We start from the raw sequence: 20372 nt of genomic DNA, 5'->3' as shown, positions 1-20372 counted from the left end.
TAGAAAAGCAGTAAGAGAAAGAAATAAAGCATTTAAATTGGTTAAAAGGTCTCATAATTTTCAACATTCAATTGAATATAAAAAGTCACAAGCAAAAGTCAGGAGAACAATAAGAAGCACAAAAAGAGAATTCTGGAGAGGTTTCTGTGACACATTTGGCAATAGTACAAAACTAGTGGATGTTTGGGGGATGATCAAAAAAATGGGAGGAGATGGAAGGGAATGGAGTTATCCTATACTAAATAAAAATGATATAGTTGCTGTAACTGACAAGGAAAAGGCTGATATGTTAGTGAGAGCATTTGTAGAGATTCATAGTGGGAAAAATTTATCAGTTAATGAAATAGAGGGAAGGGAGAGAACTTAAAAGGAAAATGATGGAATCTTAAGAAGAAAGAGTAATAATGATCTAATGAATTATCCTTTCTCTATTGGAGAGCTGAAAAGAGCTTTGGATAGAACTAGGAATAGTGCTCCAGGTAAAGATGAAGTGTGTTATGTTAAGATAGATAAGTGAGGAAGTCCATCCATTTTCTTGCACCCTTTTTCCCTCAGTGGGGTTGGGAGGGGTGCTGGTGCCCATCTCCAGCCAACGTTTTGGGCGAGAGGTGGGGTACACCCTGGACAGGTCGCCAGTCTGTCGCAGGGCAACACAGAGACACACAACCATGCACACTCACACCTAGGGACAATTTGGAGAGGCCAATTAACCTGACAGTCATGTTTTTGGACTGTGGGAGGAAACTGGAGTACCCGGAGAAGACCCACGCACGCACAGGGAGAACATGCAAACTCCATGCAGAAAGACCCCAGGCCGGGNTACCCGGAGAAGACCCACGCACGCACAGGGAGAACATGCAAACTCCATGCAGAAAGACCCCAGGCCGGGAATTGAACCCATAACCTTCTTGCTGCAAGGCAACAGCTCTACCAACTGCGCCACTGTGCAGCCCCAAGTGAGGAAGTTTTAAATAAATTATTAATTTTATACAATAAGATTTGGAAGGAGGGGAGACTGCCTTGTAAGTGGAAAGAAGCTATTGTTATTCCGTTGAAGAAACCTGGGAAAGATCATAGTAACCCTGGAAATTACAGACCAATAGCTTTAACATCTAATCTGTGTAAACTGATGGAGAGGATGGTGAATGAGAGATTAACACAATATTTGGAGTCAAAACATTTAATTACTCCTTATCAGAGTGGCTTTTGTAGAGGGAGAGGAACAATAGATCCTATTTTATGTTTAGAGGATGATATTAGAAAAGCTCAAATTAATAAGGAAACTGTTGTTGCTGTGTTTTTTGATGTGGAAAAAGCATACGATATGCTATGGAGGGAAGGGTTAATGATTAAATTACATCAGATAGGTATAGGAGGTAATATGTTTAATTGGACATGGGATTTTTAAGTTAAAATAGGATATGTTTCTAAATTATGTAAAATAGAAAATGGAACCCCTCAAGAAAGTGTGGTAAGTCCAACATTATTTTCAGTTATGATTAACGACATTTTTAAAGAATTATCTATCGGTTTTGGTAGGTCACTTTTTGCTGATGATGGTGTACTATAGAAAATGGTAAGAAATGTGGAACATCTTATTATTAAACTTCAGGAAGGTATAGATAAAATGGGTAAGTGGGGGGTAAAGTGGGCCTTTAAATTTTCAATTGAAAAGACAAAAGTAATGTTTTTCACAAATAAGAAAATAGGAGTTGATAAGTTGTATTTGTATGGGAAAGAGTTAGAAAGGGTTGGTTGGTTTCGGTTTTTGGGTGTAGTTTTTGATAAGAAACTAACTTGGGGAAATCACATAGAACATATTATGGAGAAAAGTAAAAAGGTTCTAAGTGGTCAAGTATGATCCGGTGTTGCTCACTTTAAATAATAAAAAGGATAATTTCGCTGCTTTTTCAGTCTCATTCTAAATCATTGTGACTAGACTAGCTAACTTTTAAACAAAGTTAGCAGTAAAATTTTGGACATGTGACTATTCCAGAATTAAAACAGCTTAACCAAAAAGATTTAGTTCTATATATGAAAAKAAACTGACAACAAGATGTTATAAACGAGCAATATTCATGGCAAAATTCCTGACAGATTGTTTACCTTATTCAAACTGAGTTTCTCTGACCCCATCTGCTGCTGCCTTTATTCTGAGCGTTTAGAGGGGGGGAGGAAGCGCTCTGCTAATGCGCTGTTGTGGGCCTTCAAAATAAAAGCATGCGAGTGGAAGATTTTAGAATTCTTCGCAACTGAGGTGAAATTATTGGGGGGGGACGAATGTGACTCTCTTCAATATTGGGGGGGGGGGCATGTCCCCCCCGCCCCCCGCTTCCTACGCCTATGCTAGTAAGTCTCTTCAAACTGAAGTCCTTGCTAACGGAAACGTATCCCTGAATTTAATGATTTGAAGGGTTCCCCAATATTTTACGTACAAGTAGCCTATTCTAGGATTTAGTGTAGAAATTGTTTGGAGAAGTCTGAAGCAGCCTGTGTATTCTCAGATGTGTGATTGACGTTCCGACTATGTATGCTAGGTTAGCTCGGGCAAGAAAATAAAAACTGCGTCACAAGAAGATCAAAAGAGCTCCTCAACACCTGCTGAGAGTTAGCCTAATTAAAAAAAATATTTATGAGACAATTCTCTTCATATGACAGATAAAAAAGAGCTATACACAAACACAGGTTTGCTGAATTCGCAGGTAAGCAACCTATTTGGTATGTAAAAATATTGTTACTATTCCATAGGTTTTTTTTTTCTCTTTTTCCCCCCTTCTTTTTAAGTTTGGTTAGACAACAAACTTAAAAACTTAACCTACCTTAGCATGTAGGTTACGTAAAATATATATATAAAAAATGAAAGCCTACCCTACTGTTTTTCTCAGGATAATTTTTGAAAAATTAAAAACCTTTTAAAGCATTTTTCTTTATTTCATTCGACATTATTTGTGTATAGACATGCTATTTAACAAGAAAACAATTGAGAACCGAACCCAGTTGGGATAAGTAAATACATGTTTTAACGTTTTTATTTATTTATTTATTTTTATTTAAAATGGACTTCCGAGATTTAACACTAGACGGCACTGTTGACATAGCTGGAAAGTGATGCTCTATGTTTGCTGATATAATTAACATTTAATCAAAAGTAATTTCATATCTGCCATTTCTTGACAAAAGTTGTGATGCGTCACACATTGTCACAGTTGTGAACCTAAATCAAGGCAAAGACAAAATTAATGCAACATTAATTTTGTCTTTAATTAAGACAAAATTAATGTTTATAAGCAATCAATGATTGCTTATATTCTCTATTTCTGAAAGTATGCCTGGGGCTAAAAGAAATGCACATCAAGCTGCCATGTTTAATAAACAAAAAAATATTGTGATATAAATCTATATTTGTGCTCCAATCTTTAAAAACTATGTGAGACAAACCATCTATTTTTATTTGTGGTTCTGCTGTGTGGGCTTTGTTCCTGACACATTTAGCACCTTTTGCTTTAGCTCTCCTCTCTGCAGAGACCCACAGATCAGTGTCTCAGTCAGTACTGCATCCTTTGGTGCAACATGATCCTGCTGCTTGGTCTGCTTTGTGCTGTCTGGGTCAAACCTGCTTGGAGTCACAAGAAAGATGGAAGTTTCAGTTTTGAGGGAAACATTCTGCAGGTTGCAGTGGCCACCAACTCTGTTTACATCGCTACAGAGGAGAAGCTGTACCAGCTGAGCCATGACCTGACTCTGCTGCACAGCCTGACCCAGAGAGGGATCCTGAAGGACGACAATGGGATGGGTGATGCGGAGTTTCATCGAATCTCAGAAACGGATTTGTTAAATGCAAAGTTTAGTGTCAATATTTTAATTCCATTTGTTAGGAATGATACAGTGGTCAGCTGCGGTGTGACCAACAATTACTGTGGCTTTTGTGAGATTCTGGACCTGAAGAACATCTCTAAGCTGGTTTACAGTGAACACATCCAGGTGGGACCTCRGAGGAGCAGCAGTGGGTCTGTCAGCTTTCTGGTGGATGTGAAGGAGGATTCAGGTCTGACTGAGACTTACATTCTGACAGCTATAAAGAACCATAGAGACAAGACAGAGTGTAGCACTGATTTAAAGACAATCAACCTTCACAACACAGATCACAGACAGTATGGGGAAATATTTTCCTGGTCTGGTCAGTCAGGTGATAAACCTGGGATCCAAACTGAAGCTGATGTAGAGTTTGTGGACGGATTCCAGATCAACTCAACAGTGTATCTGTTCTCCAACGTGGCATCACGAGTCCGTCTGATCTGGCTTCAGGCTGAAACCAGTAAAACTGAGACTCTGAAGTCTCTTCGTGGAGCGACTCTCAGTTCCTCTGGAGGTGAAGGCAGCAGACTGCTGGCCTCCTCGRTCGTCYCAGGTGGACAGCAGGTCCTGTGGAGTGGAGTGTTCAGTGTGGATAAAGGAGGAGAAAACACTGAGCTGCTGCTGTTTGACATCAGTCCTGATCTCAGTAGGGAGAAGAATGAAGATCCAGACTTTTTTTACACATCAAAAAGTACAAATTCCTGGGTAAGTTATTGTGAATAAAAATATAAAGGAAAGAAGTTTAGTCATTTTATGTTCAGTTGAATATGTTATCGTGGAAATTCTATTAAATTTCCCTTTGTGACAAATTATTGAATTGGTAAAACATGTTACCATGTTAGATGTCCAATCTATAAGTATTCTGCATTAAAATTTCCATTTCGTTAGCTTGGAGCCATGAGGGTTTCTTGCTGTGGGTCTGACATCTCAAAGGTTGACATTTATTAGTCACAAAATTTATTTTTGTCCAATTATATATTCTAATTTTTTTTTTTTACCAGATTAGCAAAGACCCATTTCCTTTGTTAGTAACTTGCAATGAAACTTCAAATTTATTATCAATGTATAATGATAAACACTAATTGAGCACACTGATAATTATGTCCTTTGTGACATTTCATTGCCAGAGACAAATGGTAAAGCTTTTATCTGCTATAAAATTACATTATAATAATTTTTGTTTCACTGTTGATCATGTTGTCTAGAAGAGATGAGATGAAAGCTGTTAATTTACTATATTATTCTATGAAATGGACATCAATGAAATGAGGACATTTTTCTCTTTGTTCACCAGAAAAGCTCCTGGTGGCTTTTTAGCTTTTTTGCTTTTCTTATTCCTACACATTGATTCTGCACAATAACAGAAATAAGTTGATCTTTTTCTAACTGCATTTGAGCTTTCTGTGAATAGTATTCATTATGGCAACAAAGAATTTCATAATTGAACTGTTTTGTGGTGTGCTACGATGTTTTCTGTTGTCTTTATAAAAAGTATGTTCATTCAAATACTCCTGTGGCCTCGACTCTTAAAAACTCTACATCATCTAACACATGACTGTATGATCATTGATACTCTGCAGGATCATCGGCTATTCACCCTTTAATAAATCTGTAGCATTTTTTTAGACCAAATGTTTGCAACTCTTCTCGGTAGGCAGATTTTACAGCTAATCACTGTTTCTGTTTCTCAGTCAGGACCAAATAATCTAAAACCAAAGGTTGTTCTTCTGAAACACAATGACATGACCTCTGTGTTGGCGATGAAGCAGAAGGCCTGGATGGTGTTCTTCATTGGAACAGCAGACGGTTTGCTTATGAAGGTGTGTAGAAAAATACTGAATACTGCAGTACGGTTGGAGACAGGAGGATTTGTTTCAGTGTAAATGAGTTTCTGCCTTTAAAATGAGTATGTTGGAATTCTCTTTTCCCATCTACTGAAAAAAAAAGTCTAACTCTACACACAACAGCCTGACTAAAAAAGCTTTGGAGTTTGGACACATTGTGATGAAAGGTGAGAGTCTTAAATGCAAGATGCTTGACATGGTTGACATGACAAGATGTCAACCACCCATTCTTCTAATGGAGAAGAATGCAATACATTACATCTAAAAAAAATACCAGGGGCTATGCATTGGTAAATAGGATGATACCTGATAAGTATAAAAACATTTTTATTAAAAGATGTTTTTATTTTCAGCTCTGATAGCCGGGGGACGGGGGGAGTGGTGTGAAGAAATTATTTCTTTAGTTTCTGAAAAAGAAATTCTTTTGAAGACGTTTATAAGACATATGGGCCCCATTTCAGAAAGCAGAATAAGTTAAAATCTTGCATAAGTTCTGGGCCAACTATGCATATCCTGGGTTTTCAGTTTCAGAAAGCCAGATAGCTGTTGGGTCAACTTACCCTGTGGACCTATGCTGCTCAGGAGCAGGATTGTTTGAACAAACCCTGAGTTTGTTCTATCGTTTTGTGAGAGCTGGCACAGGAAAGTGTCAGGAATGGCGTGTCCTTTAATGGCCTGTAGATGTTGGAAAGTGTGCTGCACTTCATGTTCATGTTGATGCCAACAGGGTCCTGACTGGAATGTTACTGTAAAACTGTTCAAACGTTACTGTAAAATGTTACTGTTATTGTACAGTAGAGGTGCCTATAAGGTGTAAAAATAGTCAGGTCCTTCTTAGCAGAATGACAATGTGTCGCTACACACGTGGCTTAGGAAAATTTTATATTATAACTGAGCTTTTTTGATGAGAGCTATCGCACTGTTAGACTTGGATCATTGTGACTTAAGTTTATAAGTAGCTTGCTGTCTGAAAACCACAGGCAGTACAGTTTAATGGGGTTCCCTATAGCTACAAACCCACAAGACTAATAAAAGAACTCCACAGAACTACAAATATTAGTGAAAGCAATAATGTAGTTGTTGTCGCATTTCGACAATTCAAACATAATCTACTCACATGTTTTGGTTTCCGTGGTACAGTATACGTTTATCTTGTTCGGACAAATAAAATGATCCTCTTTTTTTGAATATTAATTAAGTATAGTGTCAAGAATACTCACTTTCTGCTAAATCACACTTATGCATTGATTTTGTCTTTGTCATGCTAACTCTCGCTATTTTGAAGAAATAGTACTGCTTCTTTTTGGGAAATATGTTTTGATATTCTCCTTTGCCGTCATTAAAATTCTAATTCCATTGGTGAGAAAAGCACCCTTTCAAGCTTCTTATTTTCTTCTGTTGCCATGGTGAATCACCTTATCTACGCTCTGTTGATGAGAGTTTCTTCTATACATGTGCCCACGTTTAACTCAGGAGTAACTTATTTGAAATATTTGAAATAACTGTTGCTAGCTGGTATTGCTAATAATAGTTTGAAATGTACAAGTTTTATGACTCAGTGACAGTTTTCCATTTCAGTATTTTGATGTCATTTCTAGATCAGTTTAGAGGGAAATAAGCTGCCAGTAGCCGTTAATGTCTACTTTAGTTTCTGAACACTTCTCCTTTTTCTGTAGCTTCTGTTCAAAGCAAGCGTCAATGTGCTAGAACATCTTGTCTTTATATAGCTTTGTAAACCACTGACGACTATTGAGTACCACCAGTTGTATCACAATTTTTAACGATGGCTAATGAAAAGTATTGTTTTACATGTTTTAAAAAAACATGTCGCCTCATAAAATAGGTGTGTAAATCATTTTTGCAACTTTTAAATGAGAAATGCATACAGTATTATGTGCACCCATGTGAGTCTGTACATTAATATAAATGGAGAAAAAGGTGATACCAAGTATCAATCCATGTGGGACACCATTGCTAACTTATGTACTGGTCACCAGTTGTGTCCAGGGAAACTATTTTTGCTGAAATATAACTTTGACATGTTCAGTGCCTACTTTTCCCATAAATACTCTAACTATGGTCTATATTGTCATCAGCTTGCTGTAGACAGGAACTTTAAGCCCACCTGTCCAGAGATTCTCTACAGACAGAGTGAAAAACGCAAAGTGTTTCCCAAAATCCATCTGGATCAAGTGGATCAGAACCATGTGTATTTGCAGCTTAAAAATAAGGTTAGTTATTTTTAACTAACCTTATGGGTACGTACTCATACGTACCCATAAAATGTATGGGTACGTTTTATTTTTCATAAAACGTACCCATACATTTTCAGATGTTAAGTGTGTTTTTGTTCCAGATTGATCGTGTTCCAGTGTCGAAGTGTAGCACTCACAGAAATGTGAGGGCTTGTCTGTTTGCACAGGATCCCCTCTGTGTTTGGTGCGTCTCTGAAGACAGGTCAGGAACTTCTCTTACCACTGAATCCTTCAGACATTTCTGAACTTTCTAAAACCTCATTTGAACTTTTTCAGCTGTACATTTGAGGACCACTGCACAGACTCAGAGTGGTTGTCAATCCCTGATGAAGCTCAACAGGAAATGACTTCCCACCGAGTTGTGAAGGATTCCAGTGGAATGGTTTGTTTCAAACACACTGACTAAATTCAGTTACATTTGATTTTTCTTTCAGATTATGATATTCTTCTGTATTCCTGTCTTTCTCAGGTCAAAGTAATGATTCAGACACACCTGACTGTGCCGCAGAAGGTTCAATCTAACTTCACCTGTGAATTCTCTTCAAATTCTAGTCAGATTTGTAGGCAACAGGAGCTTTTAGCACAGTTCCCCCAATGCACATGCATCCTTATCGACACTCTTCTTACTGATGGTAATCAGCTTTTGTTAAATGATCAAAGTAATGAAATAACCTGATTGTTTAGAATATATAAAGGTCAGTTCTTTATAGAACTGACAGAAACAATGTGATAATCTATAAAATAACATTTACTGCTTCTGTCTTTTTAAATGTAATATGGCAGAAAAGTTCAACAGGTTTGATATTTGAAAAGTAATCCTCTGTTTTTCAGTTCTGTGGAAGCACATTTTATCAATTTGAAAGCTTCAGATTTATGTTTTTTCTTGTCTCAGTGAAATCAGTTAAAATGATCATATCTTTTAATCTTCTCTGCAACTTTAAAGCTTCCTTTGTCTCAAGAAAACAGATTCAAAATTGTTGCTATTTTCAACACATTATTCCAATTATGTTGTCCAAGTTTACATATTCTTACATATTATTATTGCTTTCTTAAAGGAAGTTTTGTAAAACTGTCTTAATTCACAGTCCTGGATGTCACCATAAAGATCAACATTGGGAAATCTGAGCTGACAGAGCAAAGAAAACTAATCAACTGTTCAAGTGTTCATGGACAACCAAGTTCCTATCTGTAAGTTCATTTATACACCAAACTTGTGGGTGGAGGTTGTTTTTTTKTTGTTGTTGTTTTTTAATAATGACAAGAAAGCTGTTGGTGCAATCTCATCTCAAATGAGATCTTTGCTTCTCTTCCCCTTGTATTAGCATTACAGTTTTCCACTGTCCTTCATCATGGATGTTGGGTTTATTGGCGACTTTAAATTCTGTTTTTGTGTTTGGTTGGAGGCTGTTAGGATATCAGTGGGCTGTCCATGTATTGAATGATGCTCCTGTAGCTCATCCAATGTTTCTTCAGGGAGGATGCCTCTGCTCTTGCATTTAACATAATCTGTTACCACAAGTTTGTGGTGTTAATGTTTTCCAAAAGCTGAGCTGAAAGCCAGTCTGATTTGTTTTTCTCTTCAGGTGCCGACATTGTATCAGATCTGGGTGCCAATGGATGGATAGCAGCTGTTCCTGGGCCAGTGAACTTACTCACAATGTAATAATCATCAATTTGTCAAATATAGACTTCTTAATGTTAATGTTTACTGTCATGACCATCATAGTAAGTCTTATATAAGTCAGTAGTAACCTGACCAGAACAACATTGTTTATTCATTTCAAAATCTTCTGTGTAGACTCAGAAGGACGTTTGCCTGGAGATGGAAGCTGAGATGAACATTTCTGTGAGTCTGAATCAATATTAATGCACATTTTTCTTAACACTCATCCTTAACCAGGTCTCTCAAACTCTTTTCTGCTGAGTAGCCGTAAGTTTTAGATGCATTCCTGGTCAGACACACCTGAAACAAAATGGCTGAACGAGCAGGCAGTCATGTTCTATAGAGCCCTGCTAACAGTCGAATCATTTGATTCATCTAAAAGCTGTAGAATGGGTTTTTGAGAAATCTGTATTAAACTAATTCAGTATGTCATCAAATAAGCATAATGGATGAATGCTAAATATCTTTTGTTTCCCTGTCAGATGCCAGATGTCATCTCCATTACACCTAGCGTTGTGTCTCTGTATGGGAAAAACCATGCTTTGTTGTCAGGTCATAACCTGAGCAACGTGATCGGAGTGAGAATCTCGACACCCATGGACTGTAGTCCTCAGGAGTGAGTCACTCAACAGAAGACTAAGGCCAGTCGGAATGTGTCTTACGTAAACTGATGGGGGAAATAATTTGCGAGATGAACATTTGTTATACTGAAAACATTTGCAAACAGGCACATACCTGGTATATTTTACAAGCTCAAGAGCCCAAAGAGTTTCAAACCAAATATTATTATCAGGCACATAAAACAATTAATATGCTTCTCAAGGACAAGAGAAACTTGAGAAGCAAGTGGCCTGAAAGCTGAGAGACAGAAGCTTAAGTGTCAAGAATGAAAACCTACCACAAAACAGAGGAGGACTTTCATGTAAGAGTCAACAGGAAGTCTTGACACTCAGCACGGATGAACATTTTGAAGGACTTCAATCAGCAAGTGTCATGTCTGCATGTGACCCTGCAGAATCCATCTACCCCACCCACATAAACACCTACAACCACACATGCACTCTGACTTACTTCATTGGCAGCAACGTTTGATCTGCTGCCTACCTCCTTTGCACAAATAAAAACATTTTGCTGAAAATGTTGACAGCAGTTATAATTTTTATTGATTTTGATCAATCAAAACTAATAAATTCCCCAAATTATTTGCTATGCTTGGTATTCCAAGCTCCTTTTTCTTAAACACTAAATCTACATCATCATCTGTGCCGCCACCATTTATAGTCAATTTAGTTATTTGCCATTTACATAAATGAAATGTACAAAGGTTTCTGTCGGCACATTTTGTTTCTCAAGTTCAGTAAATATTCAAATGTCTAACATGAAAAAGGAAATTAACAAATGGACAGAAAGATATTTGTCACATAAATGTAAAGAAATGACTAAACAGCCAAAGTGGTTAGCTAAAAATGCAACTTGCTTTAGCTTTTGTTTCAGAAACTTTCCATTTGGTTCTTTCACATTCACCACAATAACTGCACCCATTTCCTGATAATGCTGTTCCATGACAATCACCTAAGTAACGACAATCTATCTTTAAAATCTTACACAGTAGGTATTTCTAACATTTACTACATGCCAAGTAAATGGCATGTATTTTTACATCTGACTGGAATGTGGAGCTTCCAGTCCTGCCTTCAACTTGCATCTCATAGTTGTTATAACTACATCACAAGGTGGATCAGAGGTTTCACATCAATGGGTCCACTTCAACCCCCATGCCATAATTGTAAGGTGTAAAAAGTATGTATAAAATACAGATAGAAAGGATGACCTGAAAAGGTGGACAGAGAAAACCTATTTGAGTTCATAGGAAGGCTTTCCTACAGAGTCTGTATAGTAAAACATAAGCTAATTGAAGGCTAGGGCTGCACAGTGGCGCAGTTGGTAGAGCTGTTGCTTTGCAGCAAGAAGGTTCTGGGTTCAATTCCCAGCCTGGGCTCTTTCTGCATGGAGTTGGCATGTTCTCCCTGTGCATGCATGAGTTTTCTCCTGGTACTCCAGTTTCCTCCCACAGTCCAAAAACATGACTGTTAGGTTAATTGGTCTGTCTAAATTGCCCCTAGGTGTGCATGGTTGTGTGTCCTGTGTGTCTCTGTGTTGCCCTGCGACAGACTGGCGACCTGTCCAGGGTGAACCCCACCTCTCGCCCGGAACGTTAGCTGGAGATGGGCACCAGCAACCCTCCCAACCCCACTGAGGGACAAGGGTGAAAGAAAATGGATGGATGGATAATTGAAGGCTACAGCTGCTGTTTTTAAAAATGTGGACAAATAGAAAGTTTCTCCATCAGCCTTTCAGTTTTCTTATATCTTCTTGTTTCAATTTAACTCTTACTATTTTTGCTTTCTGTGTGTTTTTTTTATTTTTCTGGACAGATCTTCTGTGTGGAACAACACTGGTGTCAGTTTGACCTTTCACATCCCCACCACTGAAACTAGGAGAGTGGTCAAAGTGTGTGTTCTTCTGCCTGATGGTAGTTGCCACGGAAACGCTACAATCACCTTTCAGCCGTTACCAGTCTGCACTGACATAGTACCTCGGAGCAGCTGGAGGAGGTATTTGAACATTCCTGCAAGTTTCCACCAGTTACAGATGGAAACCCTTAATTGTCCAATTACCGGTGCTCTAATGTAAAGTGCTTTGAGTAGTTACTGTTACTAGAGAATGCTACAGAGTCAATCCATTTATGACCACAAGGTATCCACATCTGTATGTACGTCTCACAGGACAATGCACCACATCACAAAGCTCAGATCATCTCCAACTGGTTTAACAAACAAGAACACGAGTTCACTGTACTCCAGTGGATTCTCCAGACTTTGGACTTTTTTCGATAAAAGCACTTTTGGGATGTGGAATGATTGATTATCTTGGATGTGTAATTGGCAATTCTACAGTAACTCGAGTTAAGCCGTCGTGTCGAGATGAACCAGAGTCTCTGAGGTTTCCAACACCTCAAGTTTATGCTACAAAGACTCAAGGCAGCAGTGAAGGCAAATTGGGTCCAAGCAGATACTAGAACGATGTAATTGTTAGTGGTCAGAGATTGAACATAGTATTATAATTAATATAGTATGGTATATAGCTTGTAGTTAATTTTTGGCAACATCTTGCTAATCGAGGTGCTTAACTTCTTTAGTTTTTCAACACCTTCTACTTGTGACTTTTGTCAGTCACAAGTAGAAGGTGTGAAGGAGTCACTTCCTCAAAGAAATTTCTGACTACAAGACTCGTACTTATAGCTTCAGAAACAACTCCATTTTCTTAGATCAAAAGATATTTGGAAAGCACTTTCAAGAGACATGAAGGTTTTTTTGCTTCAGTTATATTCCTTGCTAGGTTAATTTTTACCATTAAACAGCTAAAAAAGAATGGATCATTCCAATTATCAAAAATTAAAGTTACTGGGGTTTTTTTGCTTGTTTTTTTGCTTGTTTTTTTGTGTGTGTGTGTTTTTTTTTTTTACAAAGCTGGTCATTCTAGTACAGTAATTATCTGTTGTTCTAAAGCCACAACTTGCCCATGAAAGACTCCTATAAAGTAAGTGAATCAGCTCTGTTTAGTGACTTATTTGTTATCTGCCTGCTTATGTTCCCAATAGTGAATGTCACTCTAAAATAGTTTATACTTACATGTTTGGAAGGGAACTTTAATCTTTTTGTGCAATTTATTTATTTATTTTTTTAACAGATGAGTAGAATACGGTTTGTGATGCTTAATATTTCATTCATGTTTAATTTGCCTTTTAAACAGTTTGAAGCACGTCTGTTTTAATTCAGTTGGCTGTTTGTAAGCACATGGCATTTCCTATGAGCACCTGAATGCAGTGGCACTTAGCATTTTATGTGGAATAAGGCAGTGGAAATGTTAGTAGAGTGATGAGTTTAGAACACCTTCTCTGTATATCAAATGTCCTCTAATCTGACTGCTGCTTCATGCCCTGTAGTGGGAAGAGGAAGGTCAAACTCATTGGGACCCATCTGGAGTTTGTGGATGGGCTGATGCAGAGCCACTCCCAGCAGCAAGTGTTGCTTCCCAGGAACAGCAGCAGTGAGGTAGTTCTGCAGATGGAGCCAATCTGTCTGTTGTGAATATATTTTTAAAGTTATTGTTTTGAATCCAAGACCAAATTGCATAAGATATAAAACAATTGCTAAAATAAAACACAGAGGAGCGAATAAACAGCTTTCACAAATAACAAATGAGGTGAATGCTGCTACTACTAAAGTAGAAGTGAACCATGATTAAAACTCATGGTTCACCTGATCCAGAGTTTACCAGCTTCACTACAGAGAGAGATTGTTACATATGGTCAGAGGTGAATGGGTCAAAAGGTTTTGGGGCTATAGAATTGAGTATCCTGTGAATCACAGTAAAATTATTATTGTCTTTCTGGAATAAGAAATGCATATTCACATATCTGTATATGTGGAACGGTTAAATAATGAATGTAAGGGGCCTTAAGGGTGAGCCTAGGGGCACAGCAGCAGAGATGGTAAATTTACTTCAAGGATACAAACTATTTGTGGCTGAAAAGATACAAATATACATGATATGTTATCTGACTATTGTAAATGTTTTGACATAAAATCTCTTTGCCCTAACATTTTTTAAATAATTTGCAGAATCTCACCTATGATACGCCTCCAGCAGAAAACAGTCAGATTTGCTGCAGCACTGTTTTTCTGAAAGTAGCCAATCAAACAGTGGCCTGTTTGGTCAAACTAACATACTATCCTGATCCAGAGTTTACCAGCTTCACTACAGAGAGGCAGGGAAATGATGCCCGTGTTGTTATTCACGTAAGTATTTTTTAAAAATTACCCAACAAGTGACTTGAGTTTCTAAAAGTTTGTTTCTGTTTGTTTCTGTTTGATTTCAGAAAAGTTCAGATAAACTGGAGATGACAGCAGCAGAGTTGCTTGTGTGGGGCATTGAGGGTGAAAAACAACATCCCTGTGTCAAAGTCAAAGAAAACCATAGCAAAACAGACTCCTTTATCTGTGACATCCAAGGAGTTAACAATACTAACTTTAGGGCTATAAAGGTAAATTGTTTTTAGTATTTGGTTGTAATTTAACTGTTTTGTTGCACTCCGTTGGTCTGGTTGTGTGTTTATGCTTGTTCAGTTATTTTTTGGGATTATGATTTTCTTTTGCCTACTTTGCTGGGCAAAAGAAAATAACTGAGTTTGAACAGAGGAGCAAATACTGAAAGATGTGGAGGACACAACCAACTCCCAAACATTCTCTCTGAAAAATCCCAGCTGATTTGACAAATACCTAAAAGATCTATAACAGCCAGATGTTTATGTGGATACAGCCACGGCCTCATAACAGTTCTGCTAATATAACCAAGCATTGAATCGCTTCCATTTTAAATTCCAATACAACTTTTGCTCATACATGAACTTGTAAATTGGAAAAATTTTAAATGAATCCCTGTAGATTTTTTTGCTAATCTTGACTAATCTTTCAACAACAGCTTACAGCTGGGTTAAAGCCAGAGAGTTAATTAGTGAATTCAAAACATAGATCCAGACTTTTCTGACATAATGGAAAATCTTTACGCTGCAATTCAGAACCTTATGTATTCTTTCTTCTCTTGCAAGGATGTTCTTACTGGGTTGAACCAAATATCTTTAACAGTAAACTACACAAAACTTTCATCTGTTCATAATTAATGTCTGAAATTACCTCAATATATCACTCATAAATCTTTTCCAATGACCAATGAAATTTGACTCCAGATTAAATATGGTGACACAACTGTGTGGATGCAGACTTTGACTTCATTGCATCTGTGCCTTCTGATTCTACATTTTCTTCTCAAGTGTTCTATTCTCACTGGTAAGTTTTCTAAATGAGCTTAATAGCTAATTATTCCAAAATGCATTTCTTTACTTACATTTTTTTCAGTGTAAATTTAATAAATCAAATGTTAGTATTAAGATGCTTTTGTGTTCTATGTTATTAATGAAGTTTTATGGTTCCAATTAACCTGATTTTCTTTCAGGGCTGGTTGTTTTCTGTCGGTGGCAAAAGAGACAAACAAGCTCTGATTACTGACCATTTCTCAGCCATAGGATCACTGAGGACAAGTATTGAATGTGCACATCTTGATCTTTGCTTTGTCCTTACATTTTTAGACTTTAGTTTCTTCTAACATTCTTCTGTATCATTCAAATATATCCACCCTGAACTGTAAGTGAACTAAATGGCTGAATAGGGTGTCTGGGAGTTGTTGAATTGCCTTAAGACTGAAAGGACTAGCTATAAAAATACAACAACAAAAAATCTCCAGAAAGTCATGTATTACAATTTGTGTTACCATACCAATGTTGATGCCACAACTCTACACAACTGTTAATACGTGGCCCACTGTCCCTTTCAGTTAGTGTGTTGCTTTCTATGAGTGGATGGACCAGAAACTCCTCCAGTTTAATGAAGAAAACAAAGTTGCCATTGTTTTGAGTCCTGAAAATCTGCGGTTAGAAATCAACACTCCATTAGGCATTATGAGGATTAAAACAACAAAGAATATATGCCTATGTAGTTACGTTTATTTGAAAAGCGTTTTACTAAATTGGCCAACTTGAGTAATAATTAATAGTGTTAGGAATTTTCTGAGAAATGCATAGAGGAAAAAATGGTGAGTGCTTTAATTTTTAGTATAAAATATTTTAATTTCTGTGAAGAGTCACATAGCTGCAGGACATCCAGAATGCTGCTGCCACAGTCCTGACCAACAACAGGAAGCTGGATCATATGATTTCTGAGTCATTGAACTGGCCCACTGCTTGGAAAATGGTATATTTTTAAATTGCATGATTGAACTAGACCAGTCAGGAGTGAAAATATTGACAGAAGCTTGTGTCTTAAATTGTAAAAATGTTTTTTGTTTGTTTGTTTTGTTTTTTGGTATTTTTCATCTCAACTTAGCTGTTTATTTTCTTAAAAATATATTTTTGTGACTTTTTTCCATACAATTCTTACAATTCTTAAAATTGTACAGAACTTTTTATCACCTTGTGTATGAATGGTGGTATTGGAGACCTGCCCACAGTGTACCACTAGCACTCCTCGTGATCCTGAAAGAATGAGTGTGATGGATGAATAGTGGTATATAAATAGTTTTCAGCAATGGAGCTGGAAAATTTGCATCCGTTGCCCAGGCTATATTTTCAATTAGTTTTACACTTTTTATTGATAAAGAGTAATGTATTGACTAAAGTCCACAAAGCCTCTTTATTTCCCATTATTCTTCCTGTTGCTTCACTCCATTCTTCTGATAATTTTTTTTTTTTTTTTATTTCATAACCCAATCCTTGCTTTATGGTGAATCTTTACAATTTAAAATAGTTCAAGTGTAAATACTGGCTTTATTATTTGATGAAATTGATTCATTCAATAAAAGCAATTAGATGTGGCGGCAATACAGTGCACTGTTAACACATCTGCATCTGTTGCTCAAATAAGGGAGAGGAATTTTGTTTTGGCCCTAGAGTGAAGGGCATTTTTCTTCATTTGACTTGATGAAATTGGCACATAGAACTTTCTAAACTTTCACGATAGCAGACAGGTCAACACAGCAAACCAAAATAGTCCTGTTCAGCAATGCCACCTTAAAGTGAAACTTCTATTATATCACTAAATTTCACTCTTGGATGGCAAATTGATTTGGCAATTGATCCTCATATCATTTTCAATACCTGCACTAGATTGTCAAAGAAGAACACAATTATTTTATCTCTATCTGAAAATGACATTTTGATTCTATCAGACCATATTACCAAGATGCAATTGTATTTTTGGCAGAATTCTTGCAAGCTATGCTTAAATTATAACACAAACAGCAAAAACTGATAAGTCACAGGAAGACAAATATCAGCTAAACAAATACAAAAACATACAGAAATACTGTTAACAAAAGAAAAATCATGTTTGTCAACTTGTGGACAGATATCTCACAAACAACTTTCTAATTTGGAAATAAAAGGTTTAGATTTAACACAAGGCTTGATAAATGATCTTCTATTGTATATTACATTAAATACATGTAGATTTAGTAATGCAGAATAAAAGTTTCTGCCCTCCCAGTGCAGTTCATGGTACAAAGTGAAGCCTGATTTTACCAGTCTACAATGTTTATATGCCACTTGTAATATTGATTATAAACTCTTTCTTAAATGGTATTTGTCACGATCCGTGTTTCTGTGTATTTATATTTAGGGTTTTTTGTGTTCAGTTTCTGTCCTTTGTGTCTCTGTCTCTGCGTCTTCCCCGTTGATTGCTTCCCAGGTGTGTCTCGTTCCATTGATTAGCCCTGTGTGTATTTAAGTCCTTGTTTTTGTCAGTCTCAGTCCTCACAGACCTGGTTAAGTCCTGTGTCGGTGTCAGCTCTCGTCTATCAGTCCTCTATCAGTTGCTACCGGTATTAGCTGTGTGCTAATTCTCTGTCGTGCCGCCTGGTTTGACTGTTTGAGCATCTTCATCAATAAATGTATAATTTCATCTACATCCTGGGTCTACATGCGTCTCTATTCACCACCAACCACCACTCCATATGACAGTATTAAGTCATATAAAATCCTACGAAATGCCAACTGTAACATTGATTTTTTTTAATGTGTACATAGTAAAAAAAAAAAATTATTTTAATGTCTGTAAAGTGTAAGAAAGCGACAGCACACCCAGAATGATGCTGGGTGTCTATTTCCAATATTAACAGACTAAATAAATAGCGATATTATGTAAGAAAATGTCCTCTGGAATGGGTAATGTCTACCTCTAGCGGCCAAACAGTGAGGTACGCCCTCCCGACCCCACTGAGGGACAAGGGAGTAAGAAAATGGATGGATGGATGGATGGATGGATGGATGGATGGATGGATGGATGGATGGATGGATGGATATTTTAGCAGCAAGGCATTTCAAAGTGCTTTACATCATAACAAACATAAAATCATGCAACATAGAATCAACCATCAAAACATCTAAGTCAAATGCCATAATTAAATTCGTAATTGATTACGTTTCAAATACAACGCTAGACAGGTGGGTTTTTAGTCGAGATTTAAAGGCACTCAGTGTTTCAGCTGTTTTACAGTTTTCTGGAAGTTTGTTCCAGATTTGTGGTGCATAGAAGCTGGATGCTGCTTCTCCTTGTTGGGTTCTGGTTCTGGATGCAGAGCAGAACCAGAAGACCTGAGAGGTCTAGAAAGTTGATACAATAACAGCAGATCTTTAATGTATTGTGGTGCTAACCCGTTCAGTGATGTATATCGTTGCCAGAACACCAACTACACCTGGAAGATCCTGTCCATGAACAGTAGAGTGAATTCAGATATATTGTGACATCAGGTAATCAGAGACTGTGTACGTAAAAATCCATTTCATCACCTACGTCGGATGAAATGTCCGTAAGACTTCTCCACATCACCAAAGAGTAGGAATTATTCGGATGGCAGTAATGAGAACTTCCCGACACTAGAGGGCACTTTTGTTATAATGAAATATATCGAAATATAACTCATCCCTTTATGTCAGGGCAAAGTTTCGCCTTGAATTCAAAAATTCTCATAGACTCTTAAGTTCATTCAGTTAGGCCTATGTCATGGTGGATCGCGTTCTATTAGTGTTGGGAGGCGCGCGATGAAAAAGATTTCATTCGAAAAAGCAAGATTTCTATTCCTTTTAAGGGGGAGCGCGCGCCCTCACTCAACAGGTGCGCGTTTTGTTTCGGATATTTACACGCTTTAAGAGTATGGACCAGGAAAGTTAATTTGTGTAAACATGCAACATGGTTACAAAAATCTTTGTCAATTATGTGCTGTGTTTCTATTTCCGGTTTGGCTCATTTCCTTAGAATTTCAGCACTTCTCTTTTCAGGAAAGACGCAGCGCTTTTATGCACATCTCTATAGACACAGAGTCCACAGTGTCTACAGTCCTTCAGTTTCTCACTGTCTCACTCAGAGCTGCCTCCTTTTGTACAAGATGATCTTTCTGCTCGGTCTGCTTTGCTCCATCTGGGGAGAACCTGCTCAGTGTCTGGATGAGTACAAGGGTTTCAACTTTAAAGAGGACCTCCGTCAGCTCGCTGTGGGCAACGGCTCTGTTTACATCGCTACAGAGGAGAATCTTTACCAGCTGAGCCATGACCTGACTCTGATCTACAACCTGTCCCAGAGAGGGATCTTAAAGAGAGGGGATCAACCGGACAAAGAGGAGTTTTACAGAGATCCTATGAAGGCTGCCTGGAACACAACTTTCAGAGTTAATGTTTTATTACCATTTGTTAAGAATGACACATTGATCAGCTGTGGTGTGACAGGAAACAAACTCTGTGGTTTCTGTGAAGTTCTGGACCTGAAGAACATCAATAAGCTGATTTACAGTGAACATATCCAGGTGGGACCTCGGAGGAACAGCAGTGGGTCTGTCAGCTTTCTGGTGGATGTGAAGGAGAAATCAGTTCAGACTTATATTCTGACAGCCATACAGAATGACACAGGTAAATGTGGCGATGATTTAAACACTATCAACCTTCAAAACACCAATCAAAAACAGCCCGGGGATATATTCTCTTGGTCTGGTGACTCAGTTACACCTAAAATCCAAGCTAAAGTTGATGTAGAGTTTGTGGACGGATTCCAGATCAACTCAACAGTGTATCTGTTCTCCAACGTGGCATCA

General features: G+C 37.6%; 1 protein-coding gene across 2 annotated transcripts; it reads left to right on the top strand.

The window, feature by feature from the left end:
* Positions 1-2373: 2373 nt before the first annotated feature.
* Positions 2374-18271, top strand: LOC103459761 (plexin-C1-like). Of its 2 annotated transcripts, XM_017302674.1 has the most exons (17): positions 2374-2702; positions 4306-4560; positions 5547-5675; positions 7796-7930; positions 8056-8156; positions 8231-8336; positions 8424-8586; positions 9040-9142; positions 9538-9613; positions 9753-9800; positions 10100-10233; positions 12053-12232; positions 13624-13732; positions 14303-14479; positions 14560-14724; positions 15427-15526; positions 15693-18271. In XM_017302674.1, the coding sequence occupies exons 1-17, from the start codon at positions 2652-2654 to the stop codon at positions 15743-15745; spliced, it is 2085 nt and encodes a 694-aa protein (XP_017158163.1). In that variant the 5' UTR covers positions 2374-2651; the 3' UTR covers positions 15746-18271. The 2 variants fall into 2 exon arrangements, with proteins under 2 accessions (XP_017158163.1, XP_008399796.2); XM_008401574.2 differs by lacking the exon at positions 2374-2702 and having other exon boundaries at positions 3339-4560.
* The last annotated feature ends 2101 nt before the right edge of the window (positions 18272-20372 follow it).

Source organism: Poecilia reticulata, linkage group LG23, assembly GCF_000633615.1.
Source record: "Poecilia reticulata strain Guanapo linkage group LG23, Guppy_female_1.0+MT, whole genome shotgun sequence".
NCBI classification, from domain to species: Eukaryota; Metazoa; Chordata; class Actinopteri; order Cyprinodontiformes; family Poeciliidae; genus Poecilia; species Poecilia reticulata.
The sequence above is the reverse complement of the archived record's forward strand: the minus strand, read 5'-3'. Positions and strand labels throughout refer to the sequence as shown.